We start from the raw sequence: 18,364 nt of genomic DNA on the forward strand, positions 1-18,364 counted from the left end.
ATCCTGGAGGACTTTTCACGTAGATCTCTTCATCTAGGTCTGCATGTAGATAAGCCGTGTCAACATCAAACTGGAAAACTTCTAAACCAAGGATAGTTGCAGTTGCTAAAGCAATTTTTACACTCTCAGTTCTGACTGTGGGTGAGTAGGTATTTGTGTAGTCCTCAGGATAACATTGAGCGAACCCTGAGCTACAAGTCTGGCCTTGTACAGTGACTCACCATTTGGTTTCTTTTTGATTCTGTAGACCCATCGAGTGCCAATGACCTTTTTGTTTGCTGGAGGTTTTGCAGGTGTAAATACTTTAAGTTTCTTTAGACTGTCCATTTCAACCTGCATTGCTTCATACCATTTGTCTTGCTCTGAATCAGGGAGCTGCTTGATTTGCGTGAAATTATCAGGTGGAAGTGTAACATTGCAAATCAAAGGCAAGGGTGCTTTTGTCAGTTGCCAAGAATATCGTTGTGGAGGGATCCCTTTTGTGGCCCTCTTGGAACGTCTCGGAACAACTGTCCAGTCTTCTTCTTCGTCCTCGTCCTCACCTTTGTCGCTAGCGTCAGCATCCGCAGCTTGCGAAGACGGAACATCGGGTTGAGAAGAACCAGTGGAATCGTGATCATCAATCTGCGCAGCACCAGCGGTATCACCTCTAGGAAAACAAACTCCAGGATCACCGGAGTGAATCCTGGACCAGTCAACATCCTCCTCAAAACCAGCAGACTGGGAAATCACAATTGCATGTTTAGAGTCAATAAATCTGCTCCATTTTGAATTATCATCAATACCCATAAATCTCAGTCTTTTTGCTGCTGGACTTCCTTTTCTTCTTTGAGCTAAGGGAATGTTCACCATAGCATATGAACCAAAAATATGAATGTTTTTAAGATCGGGCTTGCAGCCATACAACATGAAGAAAGGAGTCTGATTTGTTACACTGCTCCAAGTACGGTTGACAATGTAATTTGCATACTTGATAGCTTCACCCCAGTATATCATATCAAGGTTGGCGTCTTCTAGGAGACAACGCATCATGGTTTGCAGTACCTCTCCGTTGTGAGCCAATGTATCAGGGGATGAAGTCTGATGAATAATTCCATTCTTACGCATCCAGTCCTGGAAACGCTGAGACATGAATTCGGCACCACGATCACTCTGGATTCTGGCGATGCGAACTTGGTGTTGGGTAGAAACAAGGGTTGCAAAGTCTTTAAAGATCTGAAAAGTCTCTGATTTTTCTTTCATAGGATATACATATCCATATCTAGAGTAATTATCAACAATTGTTAGAAAATATTTTCTACCACCAAATGATGGCGGGAAAGGACCAACTATGTCAATGTGAACCAAATCAAAAATGCGTGTTGACAGGCGTGTAGCGCATTTGGGAATGGCTGCTGCTTTGGATTTGGCCTTCTTGCATACAGCACAATCCAAAAACACCTTACACCCCTTTAGATCCAAACCTTTTGCGAACTCCGGCATCCTAAGAACATGGAAACTGGCATGCCCCAATCTTCTATGCCATTTGTGGATACACCTGGAATGCAAAGGTTTACCTGTTAGTGAATTCTCAACATTAACATTTTTATGCGGAACCTCAGGCTTGCTCTGAGCAACCTGTTTACCAATTCTATTTTTGTTGGCTTTAGGAGCCTTAGGGGTAGCAACAGGATCTCTCACTGAAGCATCTCTCTCTGGGCCTGTGCTCTGCCTTTTTGGAGTTTGCATACTTGCCTGTGTTTGTGTTTTAGGCTTTGGCTTTAAGTAATAAACACCACCAATTAATATGGTTTCAGCAACAATATCTCCATCTTTAACTATGTAACTTGCTTTTTCAAGGTGGTGAACCTGGAACTTTAACATTCTAGATAAGTGATACTGACTAAGCAAGTTACTGGTTGCTGTTGGTATGTAATAAACATCAGGAATGAATGCATCGAGCTCTTCAACATAAACAGTTCCTTTTCCTTTGACCTGACAAGGATGATTGGAAAAAGAATAAAGTTTACGTAGTTCTGGTTCAGGCTCGTGCATTTCTGTGAAAAGTTCCTTTCTGTAGGTAACATGCAATGCTGCACCACTGTCCAAAGTCCACAGGAGTCGTCTGTCGTACTCTGGTTGAGGTTGTGGATCATTGGTTAAAGCCAATGTGGCGAGTGGAGTTTGTGGATCACGCCAGGGACCACGACGACCTTGTCTTCCGCCTCTGCCTCTGCCTCTGGAATCTGTTCCTCTGGGCTGGTACGTGACGGGAGCTGGAACTCGTTGGGGACAATCCCGGGTGGCATGTCCCACACGATTGCAGGTGTAGCATCTTGGCATCCTTGGAGCGTAGGTCCTTCCTCGGAAGGGGCGACTAGCTGGAGCCTTTGATGCGGGTGGTCCTCTCAAGTGTGGCGTGGCCAACATGAATGCCTCTTCTTCAATTAAAAGTCTACAGACATTGTCCACTGTGCGTTGAGCAATTGGGACTTGGTTAATTTTTGTAACAGCATCTTTCCATTCATAATTCAAAGAGTTAATAATGATGCTGATCATTTGAATATCTTCAATGTTATGGCCTCTTTCTCTCAATTCTGTTCTCAGACCTTTCAGTTTGGTCAAATGTCCTCCAATTTGTTCACCAGGTTTCAATCTCGAACCGTGGAGTTCAGACATGAGTAAACATGAAGATTCAATTGAGATAGGCCTGTAGCAATTTTCCAATTCAGCCCAAATTTGTCGGGCTGTTGTGTTTGGTGGAAAAGTGACCTGCAGTTCAGTATCCATGGACATCAATAATGTTGTGCGAGCCCTTATCTCTAAATCTCTTATTGCAAAGTCCCATGGTTGAGCAGGTGGGTTAAATACCATACAGTGCGTGCCTTCTCTAAGAAGCAATAGTGTAATCTCACTGACCCAGGCTTTGTAATTGTGTCCTGACATTTTTAGTTTTGACTCACCAGTTAGTGGAGAGACAGAAAATGCCTGGTAAGGAGCCTGTACTTGGTATGCTGGCTGTGCTGGCAGAAATGCCTGTGGTATTTGCTGTGCCTGTTGTGGACCTAAAAATGGTCTTGGTTGTGCCATTGGAGGTGGGCCAGGAGGTGGCCCTATTTGCACTTGTGGCTGGGGCACATATGCAGGCATTTGTAGCTGCTGTGGCTGATGCACTGGAATCTGCTGTATTCCAGTTGCCATTTGTGCTTGAGCTGCAATATTGGCATGACCTGCTGGAGATGCAATCATTTGCCTTTGCTGTGTTCCATCTAAAAGGACACCAACACCACCAGGGGGTGTTTGAGTTCGGGCCTGTGGAAACACTTGTGGCATTTCAGCTTCCTGTAGTAAATTACTTTTGCCAGCAGATGGTGCTGCAGCTTTAGCTTCGGGCAGCTTTGCATACGGGGCATTGTATGCTTTAGAGTAGGAGTGGTTATGTAAGACATGTGTAACTTGATCAGGGAGACTTTCATGTGACGTATGCAGTGCTCTTTGCCTTAATTGGCCTGACACAGGATCCACCAGGGGGAGTGTCTTTGGCTCTGAGCAAGAAGACAATATGGCGCTTTTTGAAAAATTTAAGTTATCTCCCTTATCTTGCTCAAGCATAGATATAGCCATTTTTGCCTGGGATAGCTGCTGTTCATAGAGTTTTATACGGTCACGATAGGCTTTCATAGCCAGCTCATCCAGGGTGAGCTTAGAGCTTCGAGGAGAATAATGAATTGTTTCTCTCTCTGCGTGGGAGAATTTTGCTCAGCAGTGTGCTTTGGCCTTGCATCGAGCATTACAAATTCAGAAGGTTCTGGGAAGACTTTTTCAGAGCTTGGAAGATCAGAAGAAAATGTTACTGACCTCAGTCGTAAATCATCATCTTCAAAAACAGCTTCTGTCTTATCTGTCTCCATTTCTGTTCCCACGGCTTTTTCTTGTTCCAGGCGTGTGGCTGTAGTAAGGGGCTGGAAATCTGGAAACCTCCTTTCTGCCACCTTCTCAGCAAAATACATTTTGTATTTGTTTTACTTCTGTTTCGGCATCTCAGCAATATAATTAGCGTACCTCAGTAGCTAAAAAACTAATTGCCTATGCGCTCTTATCAGAAATAACAAAACAAGGAAAAAATCCATAAATCAAACCGTCCGAGAGCTATCAGATGTCAGGGCATTTATTAATCCCATGTTTGGCTCTGGGACTAATTACCCTGGTTTAGAGGAGATGAATCGAGGCTTATTCCAAGTTGCAATAATCTGAAAAGAAACGCGAGAAAGGTTTCTAATAACTCATTTATTTGTTATAAAGAAAATAAAACACCTCACTAACTAAGAAAAGTAAATTGTTACATTTTTGAAAGTAATTCGGGCCGGCTATCTCTTAGCCAGACCTTTCTGGAAAGAGAACAAAGGAAAGAGTGTGAGAAGGAAGCAAGTGAAGGAATGTGGGTGGATACGGAAACATGTAGCTTACTGATAAGAAGTTGGCAAAGCTACGGAGAGTCTGACAGTCCAGAAATAATGAGCTCAGCTGGTAAATAAAATAACGCAGTGACAGTAACATTCAACAAGGGGGTAAAATACCCCCATCATGGACAACAGCTTATATTTCTTTGCTACCAAAAGAGCAAGCAGGTCCTAAAAAACCGGAGAATTATAGACCAATATCTTTTCTGAATACTGATTATAAAATTTATGCAAAAGTACTAGCCAACAGGTTGATGCCAGTAATCCAAAAGGTGATTCATGATGATCAAGCGGGATTTATCGAGGGTAGATATATGAAGGATAATGTAAGGCAAGTAATAGACTTATTGGAATATCTTGAGAGGAATAAACAGGTACCTGCAGTGCTGGTCTTTTTGGATGCGGAAAAGGCCTTTGATAGAGTGGATTGGAATTTTCTATTAAAGACTTTAAAAAAGATGGACTTTGGGGACCAATTTATGCAGGCAGTTTCAGCAATTTACCAAGAGCAAAAGGCACAGATTATTATTAATGGAAGTTTGACAACAGAGTTTAAAATTGAAAAAGGAACAAGACAGGGATGTCCATTATCCCCATTGCTATTTATTCTAACACTAGAAGTCTTGTTAAATACAATACGGGACTCTAATATCTTGAAAGGTATAATGATAAGGCAAGAGGATTACAGAATAAAGGCATTTGCAGATGATCTGGTCGTTACCCTAACACAGCCAATGGAATCAATAATCCAGATGAAGGACATTATACAAGACTATGGTAAAGTTTCAGGTTTTAGACTGAACCAGAAAAAAACTAAGATGATAGCTAAAAATATGACACAAGATCGTAAACACGAGCTTGAAAGGAGGGCAGGTTTTGAGATTGTACCAAAGGTAAAATATCTAGGAGTTCAGGTTGCAGAATCAAATATGAAACTGTTTCAAAATAATTATGAGGTGTTGTGGCGAGAGGTGCAGAAAGATATGGAGACTTGGAAAAAACTGCAGCTGTCTTTACTTGGAAGAATAGCAGCAGTTAAGATGAACATTTTGCCAAGATTTCTTTTTCTGTTTCAAATGATTCCGGTGCTTAAAAGTGATAAACAACTGAAAGTGTGGCAAATTGGAGTGAATAAGTTTGTCTGGAACGAGAAAAAACCGAGAGTGAAATTGAAAATTATGCAAGATGTTTCAGAAAGGGGAGGCCTTAAACTTCCAAACCTACAGTTATATTATGAAGCAGCAGCTTTGACTCTAGCAAGTGATTGGTTTGGAAGGAAAAAGACTGGAATACTGAATATAGAAAGTTTTGATCTTGAATTTGGATGGCATGCTTACTTATTTTATGACAACAAAGTGGATAAAGAATTTAAAAGCCATATACTTAGAGACTCTTTGATGAGAGTTTGGAAGAAGCACCGATTCAAATGGGATTATAAAATACCGCTATGGCTGGATCTTGGTCATATTATGTGGAATACAAATATAATGTCACTCGGGGGGGGGGTTATACAAAGAGGTTCTTTTTACAGATGCAGGCAGATGGCAGTTGAAGACATTACAGACACTGTTGGACGAAGGGATTAACTTAACTTGGTTACAATATAATCAATTACAATTGAGATGGAAAGAGGACCAAAAAACTGGTATTATGTTGCATGAGGAAGAATTGGTTAGACACATAAAAGAGAAAGGTCCAATGCATATTAAAAGGCTTTATAATGTTTTGTTAGAAAGGGATTCAGAAACTGAATTGGTTAAAGATTGTATGATTAAGTGGGCACAAAATTTTGAGGAACCAGTGATGTTGGAAACATGGGAAAAAATTTGGGTTCAGAATGTTAAATTCACACAGTCGCAGAACTTGAGGGAAAATTTCTATAAAATGTTTTATAGATGGCATTTAGACCCCAAAAAATTGTCGTGTATGTACCCTAATGTTCAGCCAAAATGTTGGAGATGTGATTGTTTAGATGCTACATATTATCATGTTTGGTGGACTTGTAGGAAAGTTAACGCTTTTTGGATAAAAATTTGGTGGGTCATGTAGAATGTTTTGAAGAAAAAAATTCAATTTTCTCCACAATTGTTTTTATTGGGTATAGTTAAGGGTTTTACATTGGGTGAAACAAAATTGATATTGTACACGATAACAGCAGCGAGATTGTTGATAGGTAAATACTGGAAGAATGAAGCTTTGCCCACTATCGAGGAATGGATTTTGAAGATGGCCAGTTTTGCAGAGATGGCGAAGATTTCAGCATATTTAAAAGACTGTTCACAAGAGACTTACGAATGGGAATGGAAAAAGTGGATAGATTATGTTCAGAACAAATATCAAACTAGGAAGTATCAAATAGCTTTTATTTGAAAATGTTATATTAAGATAGAAATATTTTAATGTAATGAAGATGAAAAATTATAAGGGGGTAGGAGGGGTTCAAGTTTTATACAAGTTTTATATAAAGGAGGGTTTTTTGTTTTTTTTTACTTGATATATGAGTATATTGTGCGGAAGTCTGGGGGGAGGGGAGGGTTAGGGTGGGTTAGGGAGGTTGGGAAGTTTGGGGTGGGTTGGGGGGGGAAAGGGGTGAAAATATAATTGTAGAACTTTTGCAATTAAAAAAAAAAAAAAACCACTCACGCTGAGATCACGAAATCTCCAGAACCGCAAAGCCTACAAACTTGAAATTTAGCATGTATGTTTCTCTTGGCTTTTAGGTACTCGCTAAGGAAGGATTTTTCAAAATGACCATCAGATCATTAATATTTCTTACATTATTATTATTAACACGCTCTGATTCTAATTAGTTAGATGTTCTACTCCCGTCCCAGCCTGAAAATAACTCTGAAGAGAGGAGATAGGAGAGGAGAGGCTTCTATGGGGCAAGGCTGAGGGAGAGAAGGGGAGAGGAGAGGAGAGGCTTCTGTGGGGCAAGCCTGAGGGAGACAAGGGGATAAGATAGGAGACATTTCTGTGGAGCAAGCCTGAGGGAGAGAAGAGGGATAGGATAGGATAGGCTTCTGTGGGGCAAGGCTGAGGAACTACTCATTAATTTTCAAGCTGTGTCAATTTATCAAGCCTGATCATATAGTTCCGTAGCGGAGCACAGGTATTCAGCTAGTTAAAAATAATTGTAATACAATAGCTAAGGCACCACATGTCTAGTTCACAACATTACAACACTTCTTCAGCTTGTCTTCATCTTAAATTCTGGATGAGGTTGTGCTGAGACAACCAGAGAGACCCAGGTCGCAATCTGCATTCAATCACGCAAATCCTAGTCATCTCATGCTTAGATTACTGCAATTCATTCTATATGGGACTACCCTTGAAAAGAAGCCAGAAGATCCAATCCCACCCTTTTGATCTTCCAAAAGGCCTTGAAGACATGATTAAGCCAACTAGCCTGGGGTCCTAATGGTGTGTGGCACTTTCGAGGTGTGTAATCGAGTAGAGAACACCCCACTTCTTGTTTACACTTTGCTCCCTCTATCTCCATCCTTCTTAATTTTAATTTAACTGAATCTTTAAATGAAAGATCTTTATTGGTTGTTTTATTGTGCATTTATTCAATGCCTGCAAGCCACCCAGAGTCACTTTGGGCTAGATATGTGGCATACAAGTTTGATAAATAAACAAATATTAAATGAATGAATGAATGAATGAATGAATGAATGAATGAATGAATAAATAAATACCTCTATGACCTTAACTATATTACAAATTAGCTTTTTGACATATATTAATTAATTAAACAAAGTGTTTTCATTAGATTGTTTCAGATTCCTCTGCTTAAACTAGGTTAACTGTAAATCCAACACACAACTGTTTTAGAGGATATTACTAATGTTTCTCTACAATAACTAGATATCATGTAGAATCATTAGATATCTCAGTAACTTTCAGTAACATCAGCAACAGTACATTTTTGGATCATCTGAAATATTGCAGGATAGGTTCTGATTCTTAGCCAGCCTCTCAAGAAGCTATGCCTATAGACTACCATTCCAATATTGAATTATCAGGAGTCCCCAAACTCAACAATTTAATCCACTTTTTTCTTTTTAATGTCTTGTTTGTTCTGTTTTTTCCCTTCATCTTTCTTCATTTTTTAAAACAAAATTTGGCATTTTGTATTTTAACTTTTTTCAATAAAATAAAAATATTTTTTTTAAAAAAATGAACAGTCTTATACAGCTCACCCCTAACTTTTACAATAATATCCTAATCATCCAATTTTCACTATTTTTAAACTAATTCTTGAAAATGAATTGTTGAGTCAACAAACACTAAAAGATTGTTATAATTGTAGTTCTCCTATTTCTTTCTCTGGCATTACAGGAAATCCCAGGGAACAACCTTTGACAAAGTTTGTTGCCTTGCAAAGTAAAAATAATGCAGCCTTAAGAGAATTTGTTAAGGGAGTTTGATGTTTACTGACAAACATACAATTATATATGTGGCACAAAGTCACAAAGGTTGTATGGCAGAAATGCTTTTTCTCAATATATTCCATTGAGGTCTCAACTTTAACAAGCACCTTCATTAAAAAATCTTCCTCAGAATACATATTTATAGTATGTAAATAAACAAAAACACCGATTCAGTGCACCCTGAATCTGGTTGTTTTCTTGCAGACATTTCATTACCAGACGAGGTAATATCATTAGTGATAGTGGTAGTACACTTTACTGATTTGCCATGTAGGCTTCCAGAAATTATCTCGTATTTGTGGACTTGGCTTTGACCAGGATGCTCAGTTTCCCAGGCAAAACTACGGTTAAGTCTTTCAGCGGCTAGAAAAAGCCTGTAAAACGAGGGTTACGCTAAAGAGCCAAGAGAAAGGCGACTCAACGGCCCTTGAGCGGTCTGAAGGGAGGAAGGGCAAACACGGCTCACCTCGCGGATAAGCTCCCACCGCCGTTTCTTTGGCCAAGCAGGCAGCAATCACCGGCGTCGGTTCGCCTTCCGATTGGCTGAAGGGAGGCAATTAGCTCCGCCTCTCTGTAATCTCCGCATTTTTCATTCCGCGCGCTCCCGGGACCGCCAGAGCAACAGCCAGCCAGCGAGGAGCGAGCGGCAACGGGCGGCGGAACGTTTTGTGTTGCTATAGCAGCAGGGATTGTTTGTTGTTGCAGCTTGCGCGACTCGTCGTTTCGCTTCGAACTTCCCGGCCGGCGGGAAGGCACTGAGCGCGAGAGGTTCTGCCCCCTCTTCCCCGACCCCAAGCGCGGCGACGACGGCAGCGGCGGTGGAGGTCGGTGAGCGTGTGAGCGAATGCGTTTGCCTCCAGGGATCCTTGGTACGCTTTTTGCCGGTCAGAGGATAACAGTAATTCACAATAAAGCTTATAAATACGGTAGAGCGAGAAGCAGCCCCTCCCGTTTCCTCGTTATTTTGTCACCCGTGGGAGTCCGCCCTTCCAGGGTCAGGGAAAGAGTTCGTTTTTTCCTCACAACATGCTTGCGAGGTAGGCAATCTGGCCGCCTGAAAATGCCTAAAAACACTGGGTGAGCTTAACGGTATGCCCTTGATTTTGAGGTCAAATCATTCAGGAGAGGGTTTTCTTTTCCTGAAATAATACTGGTGAGAGTTGATGGGATTAAAAACGGAGAACTTCTACTATGTCTACTACATGCAAAACGTCGTTTCTGTTTCCTGCCTTCCATCTGTATTAGGAATAGCAGGGAGAGAGTGTTGTGGTGTGCAAGTATTGATAGCAAGGGTGAAGGTATGAGAATTGTGATGTGTTGCACCTTGTCTAGTGAACCATTTGGGCACAAAAGTTCCTTCCAAATACTGGATTCCGGCTGATTATTTCCCACTTCTAAAGAAGCCTAAGCATACACTTTTTGCCTTACATATTTGAAATACATCACAGGCTTTTTAAAAATGTAAATCTCGTACAGTCACCAATAAGTCTTTAGTATTGAAAAGAAGATTGGAGTAAATTGCAGATTTATAGACAGGAAGAGTATCTAATGGTTTTACAGGGGAAAAAACCCTGCATTTATCCCCATGGGGCAGAGAACATAGGATGTTTGATGAAATGTGAAATGTTTAATTTGAACTTTTTGCACTGCACAGGTATGAATGCAAATAAAGAGTCGCGTGGACCCACAGATCAATATACACCATGTGGCAAGTACACTGTTTATACTCATGAGATTATTTTTTTAATGGAAAAACTGAATTGTAACCCATTATTCTAGGATAATTTATATTTAAATTAATGTGAATATTGTTATCATAAGATATGCAACATGAAGTAAAATACATTCAATAAACTGAACATTTCAGATCCTAATTTACACCTTTGTTAATCTAAAAGGAATAGGAATGTACAGAAAATTTATTTATTCATAAAATTTATTGGCTGCCCATCTTACCATAGAGTAACTCTAGGCGGCTTACAATCATAAAAATATATCTGTACATATACATTAAAACATAAATAAATTTAAACTAAAATTAAAATCTAAGGACACATGAGGAGAACCAGGGAAGAATGGGGTGAGAGGGGAATCTCAATCAAGCACTGTACTCTTTCCCCATTGGGACCCAAACCAAAGGATAGAAGGGTTGGAGCCAACTTACATTGGGGGGCAAAATGTTCCAGAGTGCAGGAGCAACAGTAGAGAAGGCTCTTCTCCTGGATCCCACCATCTGTAATAATCGGGGCGACAGGACCAACAGCATGCTTCCTCTCCTGGCACAAGTGGGTTGGTGGTCATACCCACACATTCCTATGGAGATTCCATGTGGAAGGGCCAAAGAAATCTAAAATCTTTACAAAATTTAAAACTTTTTTTTTCTTTTGCTTTTCCTAGTGGACTTGGCATGAAAAGTTAGGGGACAGATTAAATATGTGCAATGCTTATCGAGCTCAAATATTTTTCCTGTTACTGATTTAATTGAATTTAAAATTTTATTAGTTTGCATTTATGATATAATAAACATTCCATTATATATTTTCTTAGAAATAAAGCACACCGTGCTTAATATGGCTAACGCTCAATAGTTTACATAAAAATGCTTTAGTTTTGGATAAATGGCATTGTGTCTTCACCTAGTATAAAAGGGAAAGAAAGAGACATTATGAAGAGTGGCTTAAAACTGATAGTCTTAATGTTAGAAAGAATTCTACTGAATACTCATGAAAAAAATAATATCTTGGTAAGCTACAACATATCTCAGGGTTTTGGAAATATGTATATATTTGGAAGCCATGTCAAATGGAAAAAGCCCATTTGGAATATTTTAAAACAGCTTTGGATACAAACCTTTATGAACTTTCCTGCAGATGGGAAATTTTAGTATTTGTTATATTGTAATACAGGCGTATCAAACTCAAGGCCCGCGTGGCCATCCTGGAAACTAAGGGTCCTGCCTGCCTCACTTTAGCCCAGCTCCAGCCATCCCAACGGGCGTGCACGCAGGCCCAGTTCTCTGTCACCATGTGCAGAACAACTAAAGTAATCTGTGGGATTACAGTAAAAAAATAGTTCAGACCTAACCTCGTGATAATTTTTTTTTTCGTGAGAAGTGGCGGTGGTGAAAAGAGCTGGAAAGATTAATGAAGGGATATGGCTGCCCTGGGTGGCGGGTGGGGTGGAGTGAGGGTTTGGCCTGGCTGAAAGGCCCACAGGTAAGCTGGGGTGCTGTAACTTAGCAGAAAGCTGACCAACGCACTAGTGCGATGGCCACAAAGTGAGGCAGAGGGGGTTCCTCCCCCACGCCCTGTACTGGCTTACCTAAGTGCCCTGCCAGCCAGGCATTGAAGCGCTGCAACTGCCACCACACACACACACACAGAGGAGAGAGTCTCTTCAAATTCTGTGTGTGTGTGTATGAGAGAGAGAGAGTGCAATCCCTGCTTCAGTCGGGGCATTCAAGCTGCTGGCAGCAGCGGTGGGGGTGGGGGGAGAGCCAACTGAGCAGCTGTTTTTCTCCTCATCCTCCCCACTCAAGGCTTCATTCAGCCTTCAAACAGTAAGGCTGGCCGTGGAATCTGAATCAGCTGGGTGCAGGAACCAACGCCATCCATGGCCCTGGTGCGCTGCTCACTTACGTGGGCCAGTCTTACTGTTTGAAGGTTGAATGAAGCCTTCAACTGAGCGAGGAAGCACTGTGGGGCCAGGCCCTTCACACCCGCATCCATCCTGCCAGAATTCGCTGCGCCGGAGCAGGAATGAGACCCTGTCCTTTTATTTTTATTTTATTTTATATTGGATTTCTATACCGCCCTTCTCCCTGAGGACTCAGGGCGGTGTACAGCCAGATTAAAAAACATGCAGAACAAATATTAAAAACAATTAAAAGATATATAAATTTGGCCCAATTAAAACTCATTTACCAATTAAAACGTTTAAAACATTTAAAAACAGTTAAAAATTTCATCTTAAGCCAGCCCGGCTTGTTTAAATAAATGGGTTTGGAGCCCACTACCACTTGGACAGGGAGGATGAAAAGAACAGCGAGGTTTTGTGCCAGCCAGCAAGAAACAGGTCAGGTGGTGCTGGATGGTTGGGGAAGGGGCAATCATTAGGTGGCTGCCACCTCCAACAGCTTAAATGCCCTGACTGAAGCTGGAGTTTGCTGCGGTGGGAGAAAAATGAGAGGCCCTGTTGTTGCTTTGAGTCTGCGCTGCTTGAGTGGGGAGGACGAGAAAAACGACTGCTCAGTTGGCTCTTCCCCCCTGCCGCTGCCAGCAGCTTCAATGCCCCGACTAAAGCAAGGATCGCATGCTTGCTCTCTCATGTACACACACAGACACACACACAGAGAGAGAGAGAGAGAGAGAGAGAGAGAGAGAGAGAGAGAGAGAGAGAGAGAGAGACCCCCTCTCTGCCTTGCTGCAGTAGCAGTTATGGCGCTTCAGTGCCTGGCTGGCAGGGCACTCAGGTAAGCCAGTGCGGGGCGAGGGGGACAGCTCTGTACCCCCCCGCCTTGCTTCATACTCCACCACCACTCCACCTCACTGCTCACGTGGCTCCTGTCACCCACGTCACTGCCAGCAGCTTGGGTGCCCTGTACGGATCGATCTCTCCCATAAACACGCACACAATTGGATTGCTTTCTTTCTCTCTCTCTGTTTTGCCCCATTTGCATGCAAGTGTGCTTTGTGGGACAATGAGGTTTCATTAAGTAATTAAGTGGAAAGTAGTTGGGAAGGGAGGAGCATGAGACCAGCAAACACTTCTCGCACCAAGAATGAAAGTTTCTGGGTCCCTGACTCTGCAAAAGAGGATGGGTGCCTGAATCTGTGCGATATTTTAGCATCCAGGAGCATCCATTCTCAGCATGAAAGACATTCCCAGCCAACTCTCCTCTTCCTTCCTCAAAGTAAAGGCAAAAAAACAGAGAAACAAAACGAGGAGACAGATGTTTGCAAGGTGAGTCCTTGTGGCAGGAAGGGAGGGAGAAGCATGAGGTATCTTAGTGGGTCAGGGAGGTCTTGAGAGCCTGTTCTATTACTAAGCCCCCCATGGCCTTCCCCACCCTGATACCTCATGTGCACATTGGTATTCTTGAATTGTGAGCTCTTAGGAAAGTATCCCTTCCTTGTGTGTTGCAAACAGCTATTTCCAGTGCAGAAAACAGGACAAGGAAAGAGGGGAAGAGAGCAAGGAAGGAAAAAGGGGAAGGAAGAAGAAAGAAAAAATGAAGCTGGAAGGAAAAAAGGAAGATTATAATGAGAGTGAAGGTAAATCCTGCCTTAACACTTGGCCACCAGCATCTGCTACCTTTTCCTATCCCCTTTTCCCCTCCTGACCTCTCCTGGTGGTCTCTCATCCTATCACTGAGGATACTTTGGTTACAAAGCCAGGTCTTCTCATAAAGAGATGGAGTAGGGCTCCCTTTGACCCACACACTTTGCCCTCCTGCACACACCATGAGTAACCTGGCCAAGGAGAGCGAGCACAGCGGCAATGGGAACTGGCCATGCCCACACACACACACGTGTATCCCTCCCCCCTCCCCCCCCCGAAGTCAACCATAATCCTGATGCGGCCCTCAATAAAACTGAGTTTGACACCCCTGTTGTAATAAGATATACCGGTACATTAATTGTATATTTGTTGAAATATCAAACGTTCATACATTTTAGTTATTGAGTCTTGTTTTCTCTTGGCGTCCTTCTCTGATATTGGTATGGACAACTCTTAAGGATATGCAAAATTGGAATTAAAATGAAGAAAATTTTGATACAGAGCTTGGATTTTGGCAGTGTGAAACCAATACACAGAGTTGTTAACTGTTCTTCCCTAAGGAAGAGTATCACAATTTTAGGGAAATGTTAACAAAAACAGATGCAAATAGTTTACAAACCACAGCAGAAAATGAAAAGTAATAGTTCTGAAACAAAATTGCAGCAATCTGTACAATACTTCAGATTTAAACGCTGAATGTATACAAAGTTATTTTAAGAAATAATCTCTTATTTTATATATTTCAATACATAAAAATTTCATACAATTACATTTGAAGTACAATTTAACTAATTCGCTTTAAAATTAATTTGCTTATTTACAAGGAGAAAATGTTTCATGAAATAAAATGTTTTATTTTTCCCAGCCTCTTCTCACTTTCTGTCAGTTGCCAACTAGCTCTGCTAGTCACTATCTGCAGTCTTAACTGTGTTTTAGGAAGGTTTTTAAAAACCTGTTATTTCAACACACCTTGAGGATGATTTTTGTATCAGCATGAATTGTAAACAATGTGATATTTTAATTCTTATTATTTGCCCAGTGTAATATTTTTGTTATACATCTTTTTCTTGTTTTTATCAACTTATTTTTAATCTTTTGCATATTGCTGAATCCCTTATGATTTTGCAGCTTATAAATAAATAAATTAAGTAAGCAAGCAATAAATAACAAAAGAGTAAGAGCCATGGTGGCGCAGTGGTTAGAATGAAGTACTGTAGGCTATTTCTTCTGACTGCCGGCTGCCAGCAGTTTGATTCTTACCAACTCAAGGTTGACTCAGCCTTCCATCCTTCCAAGGTCGGTAAACTGAGGACCCAAATTGTTGAGGGCAATATGCTGACTCTGTAAAACACTTAGGGCTGTAAAGCACTGTGAAGCAGTATATAAGTTAAAGTGCTATTACTATTGCTATTATGTACTCAGATGTACAATTTTGGAGGGTTTTATTTCTTTTTGTTCCTTTCCTCTAACCTTTAATTCATCATAGCCTAGTATGACTATCTAATTCTAGTACTTATTTTTTCTGTCAGAATTACTGATGCTTGTATGATAACTTTTAAAGTAGTTATGCTATCAAGGCAACTTATAAATAACATGAACAATAATTTGTAAAATTGCAAGAAATATTTTTAAAAAACAGTACCTTCCCTCTTATGGCATTAACTTCATGGGCACTTAATGATAATGGTTCTTTTCAGAGCATCATACATGCCAGATGGAGTAGATTGTGATATAACATAAATTTTCTGCTTCAGATACAAGAAGGCATTTCCCTCCAAAACAATACATCATATATTCCATCTGTAGCGGATGCACTCTCTGTGTGCCTGCCCTATGGAATAGGATTTAGTGAAGTTGATGTAGTCCAAACCATGCTGTGTTCTTATATAATCTGTTTTTAAAAATCTAGGACCTTTAAAGAAGCCTTAGGGTAGGATTTGGTGATCTATTACCTGTATAGGATATTTTGGTCTTTGATTATGACTTATTTCCTTCTTGTAATATTCTATTTTTATTATTGCTATTTGGTTGTTGCTCTTTTCTAATTATTTTTATACTATTTTATCCATAATAACTAAGCTTTCTGGACTTCAAATCAAATCCAATATTTATTATAATCAAAGACCAGTACAATAGCTCCCTGAAGTTATAGTTACTTATACAGTCGCAACTAATCATATTGACTTTTTTTTCAACAATAAAAATGGGGGTACTATCACTTCATATTGTTTTTTACCGTACTATGTATAGTTGGAGCTGTTTGGTTTGGTTTTTATTTTTGTATTTGTTTCCGAAGCAGGAGTAGCTCAGGAACATGGGAACCCCATTTTTCTCATGCACTTTTCTGTTATGTAGAAATAGGATGCTTTGATTCATTAATTATTCATTTGCATCTTCTCATATTTTCAGACTGGTAGAAGGGAAGATAATTGTAAGATGGTTTCAGGCTGCTTTTGAGGGATTTAAGAACAAAAAATAGCCTTGCTTAGACATATCTTAAATCCTCAGTAGTCCATCATTTTCATCAGTTCTTTTTTGTGTGTTATGCTCATTTTCAAATATCTTGCTCATTTCAGCTCTTCCCATTTGTATGATCAGAAGACCTTACGTCTTCTTGATTCATCCCCTTAAGTTGATGTTGATGTTCTTAAATTTTTGCTGGCTTTGTCAATTTGAAAGCTGCCCAGCTATATTTTTAAGATGAAATAATAATCAACTTTTGAAATCAACTGTATTTACCTGATATCATATCATCTACATACTGAAATTTATAGCAGGTTTATTACAATTATTTTAGCAATAGTAATAAATTATATACATATGTACATGTAAAAATGTATGCCAAAACATTCAACAATATTTACTTCAATCAAGATAAATTTGGAAAAAAACAGTTAATTCCTGAGCCCTCTAACTGTATAATATAAACAATAGCAGGGAACTTAGTCATGCTGCTGGAAGTATTCTTATATTTCTCTGCTGGAAGTCATCTACTTATCTACCATGTTTCCCCAAAAACAAGACCCTGTCTTATATTTTTTTGAACTCTGAAATAAGCACTTGGCCTTACTGACATGCACTCCAAAGCCCGATTGGGCTTATTATCAGGGGATGTCTTATTTTGGGGGGAAACAGGGTACCAATTTATTGAACTGGCTTAATTAAGCACAGCAGTTCTTATTAGAAAAAGGGAGCACAGAACAACATGATTAACAGATTCAACTTCACCTAAATTCATTGATAGTAGGAACATTTTTGATAACAATGTGATAGAAAACAAGAAGTTGGTAGGTTAAAGAAATTGTGGAGTTTTCTTTGGTCACATTTTTACATGTACTTTCCAAAATAATGTTGCCTGGAAGATCAAACAGTACTGAGGGCTCTTTCTTATAGCTGAGTTAATGTACATGAGTAGAAAAACAATATGCTAGCATGATTTTTGATGCCATGATGGCCAAGCTTTAATCTGCTTCAGTAACAAGACTTATGAATGGTTCTGATTTTATAGCTTAATGGTGGGACAATTTAAGGGCAAAAATTAGAACCCTGGCTTTGTTTCCACTTTCTCCCAACATAAGCAGAGGAAAGACTATCATCATTTATGCTCTTTAGACTGAGGTGGGGCCTGGCTTGGGCACTGAATTTCGGTGCCTGGTGCAGAGGATTTAAATGGCCTTAGTGATAAATCACCAGTGTGAAAATGCTCTACATAGGTAATCTGTCACTCAGGCTATTTCTAAATAAGGATCTACTAGTTTTATTGAAGACTGATAGACATGTGTCCAAAAATAAACCATCCAAGAAGCCAATGAGTTAAAATGGTACAAGGAAAAAGTTTTACAGTACAGTGAGAGAGCTCCCTCCTACTTCATTCTGGTCCTCCTAAGAAGCATACAAAGAAAAAGAAGCAGAACGTGGAGACTGTAACAAAATTCTTGCTTTCTTAATTTAACCATTTTCTGAATGAATCTTCCTAATCAGATCTCAGAAAGGTTTAATTTTGGGAATTCCAGATGATACCATTAATCTAACTTTGGTCCAGTTAACTGATATTCTTATCATCTTGGCTAGCAATAGAACTGTACAAACGTGTTGATTTTATCCCATTCCCAAATTAATATCCTATTAATATCCTATCTTGTCTTATATGGAAGGTTTGTGCGTTCGTATTTTATACTATATTTTCTGCAACTTTCTGCATTTTCTCTT

The 18,364-nt window shown here is 40.0% G+C and overlaps 1 protein-coding gene and 1 long non-coding RNA gene across 7 annotated transcripts in view; one reads left to right on the forward strand and one right to left on the reverse strand.

The window, feature by feature from the left end:
- LOC117664951 (uncharacterized) overlaps positions 1-9,495 on the reverse strand; it is a 34,536-nt gene extending 25,041 nt beyond the window's left edge. Inside the window, exon 1 of the long non-coding RNA XR_009622604.2 lies at positions 9,342-9,495. This is a non-coding gene — a long non-coding RNA (uncharacterized LOC117664951). The remainder of the gene's footprint in view (positions 1-9,341) is intronic.
- C4H7orf57 (chromosome 4 C7orf57 homolog) overlaps positions 9,484-18,364 on the forward strand; it is a 47,247-nt gene continuing 38,366 nt past the window's right edge. For 3 of the 6 annotated variants that reach the window (XM_060691799.2, XM_060691800.2, XM_060691801.2), the window contains exons 1-3: positions 9,593-9,744; positions 10,530-10,583; positions 14,024-14,148. In XM_060691799.2, the coding sequence (XP_060547782.1) occupies positions 10,579-10,583; positions 14,024-14,148 (130 nt within the window). In that variant the 5' untranslated portion in view covers positions 9,593-9,744; positions 10,530-10,578. Of the gene's footprint in view, positions 9,745-10,529; positions 10,584-14,023; positions 14,149-18,364 lie in introns of all 6 variants that reach the window. The other 3 variants (XM_087892361.1, XM_034416429.2, XM_034416428.2) reach the window with 3 other exon arrangements.

This window comes from Pantherophis guttatus, chromosome 4, assembly GCF_059756535.1.
Source record: "Pantherophis guttatus breed Tessera chromosome 4, ASM5975653v1, whole genome shotgun sequence".
Lineage (NCBI taxonomy): Eukaryota > Metazoa > Chordata > Lepidosauria > Squamata > Colubridae > Pantherophis > Pantherophis guttatus.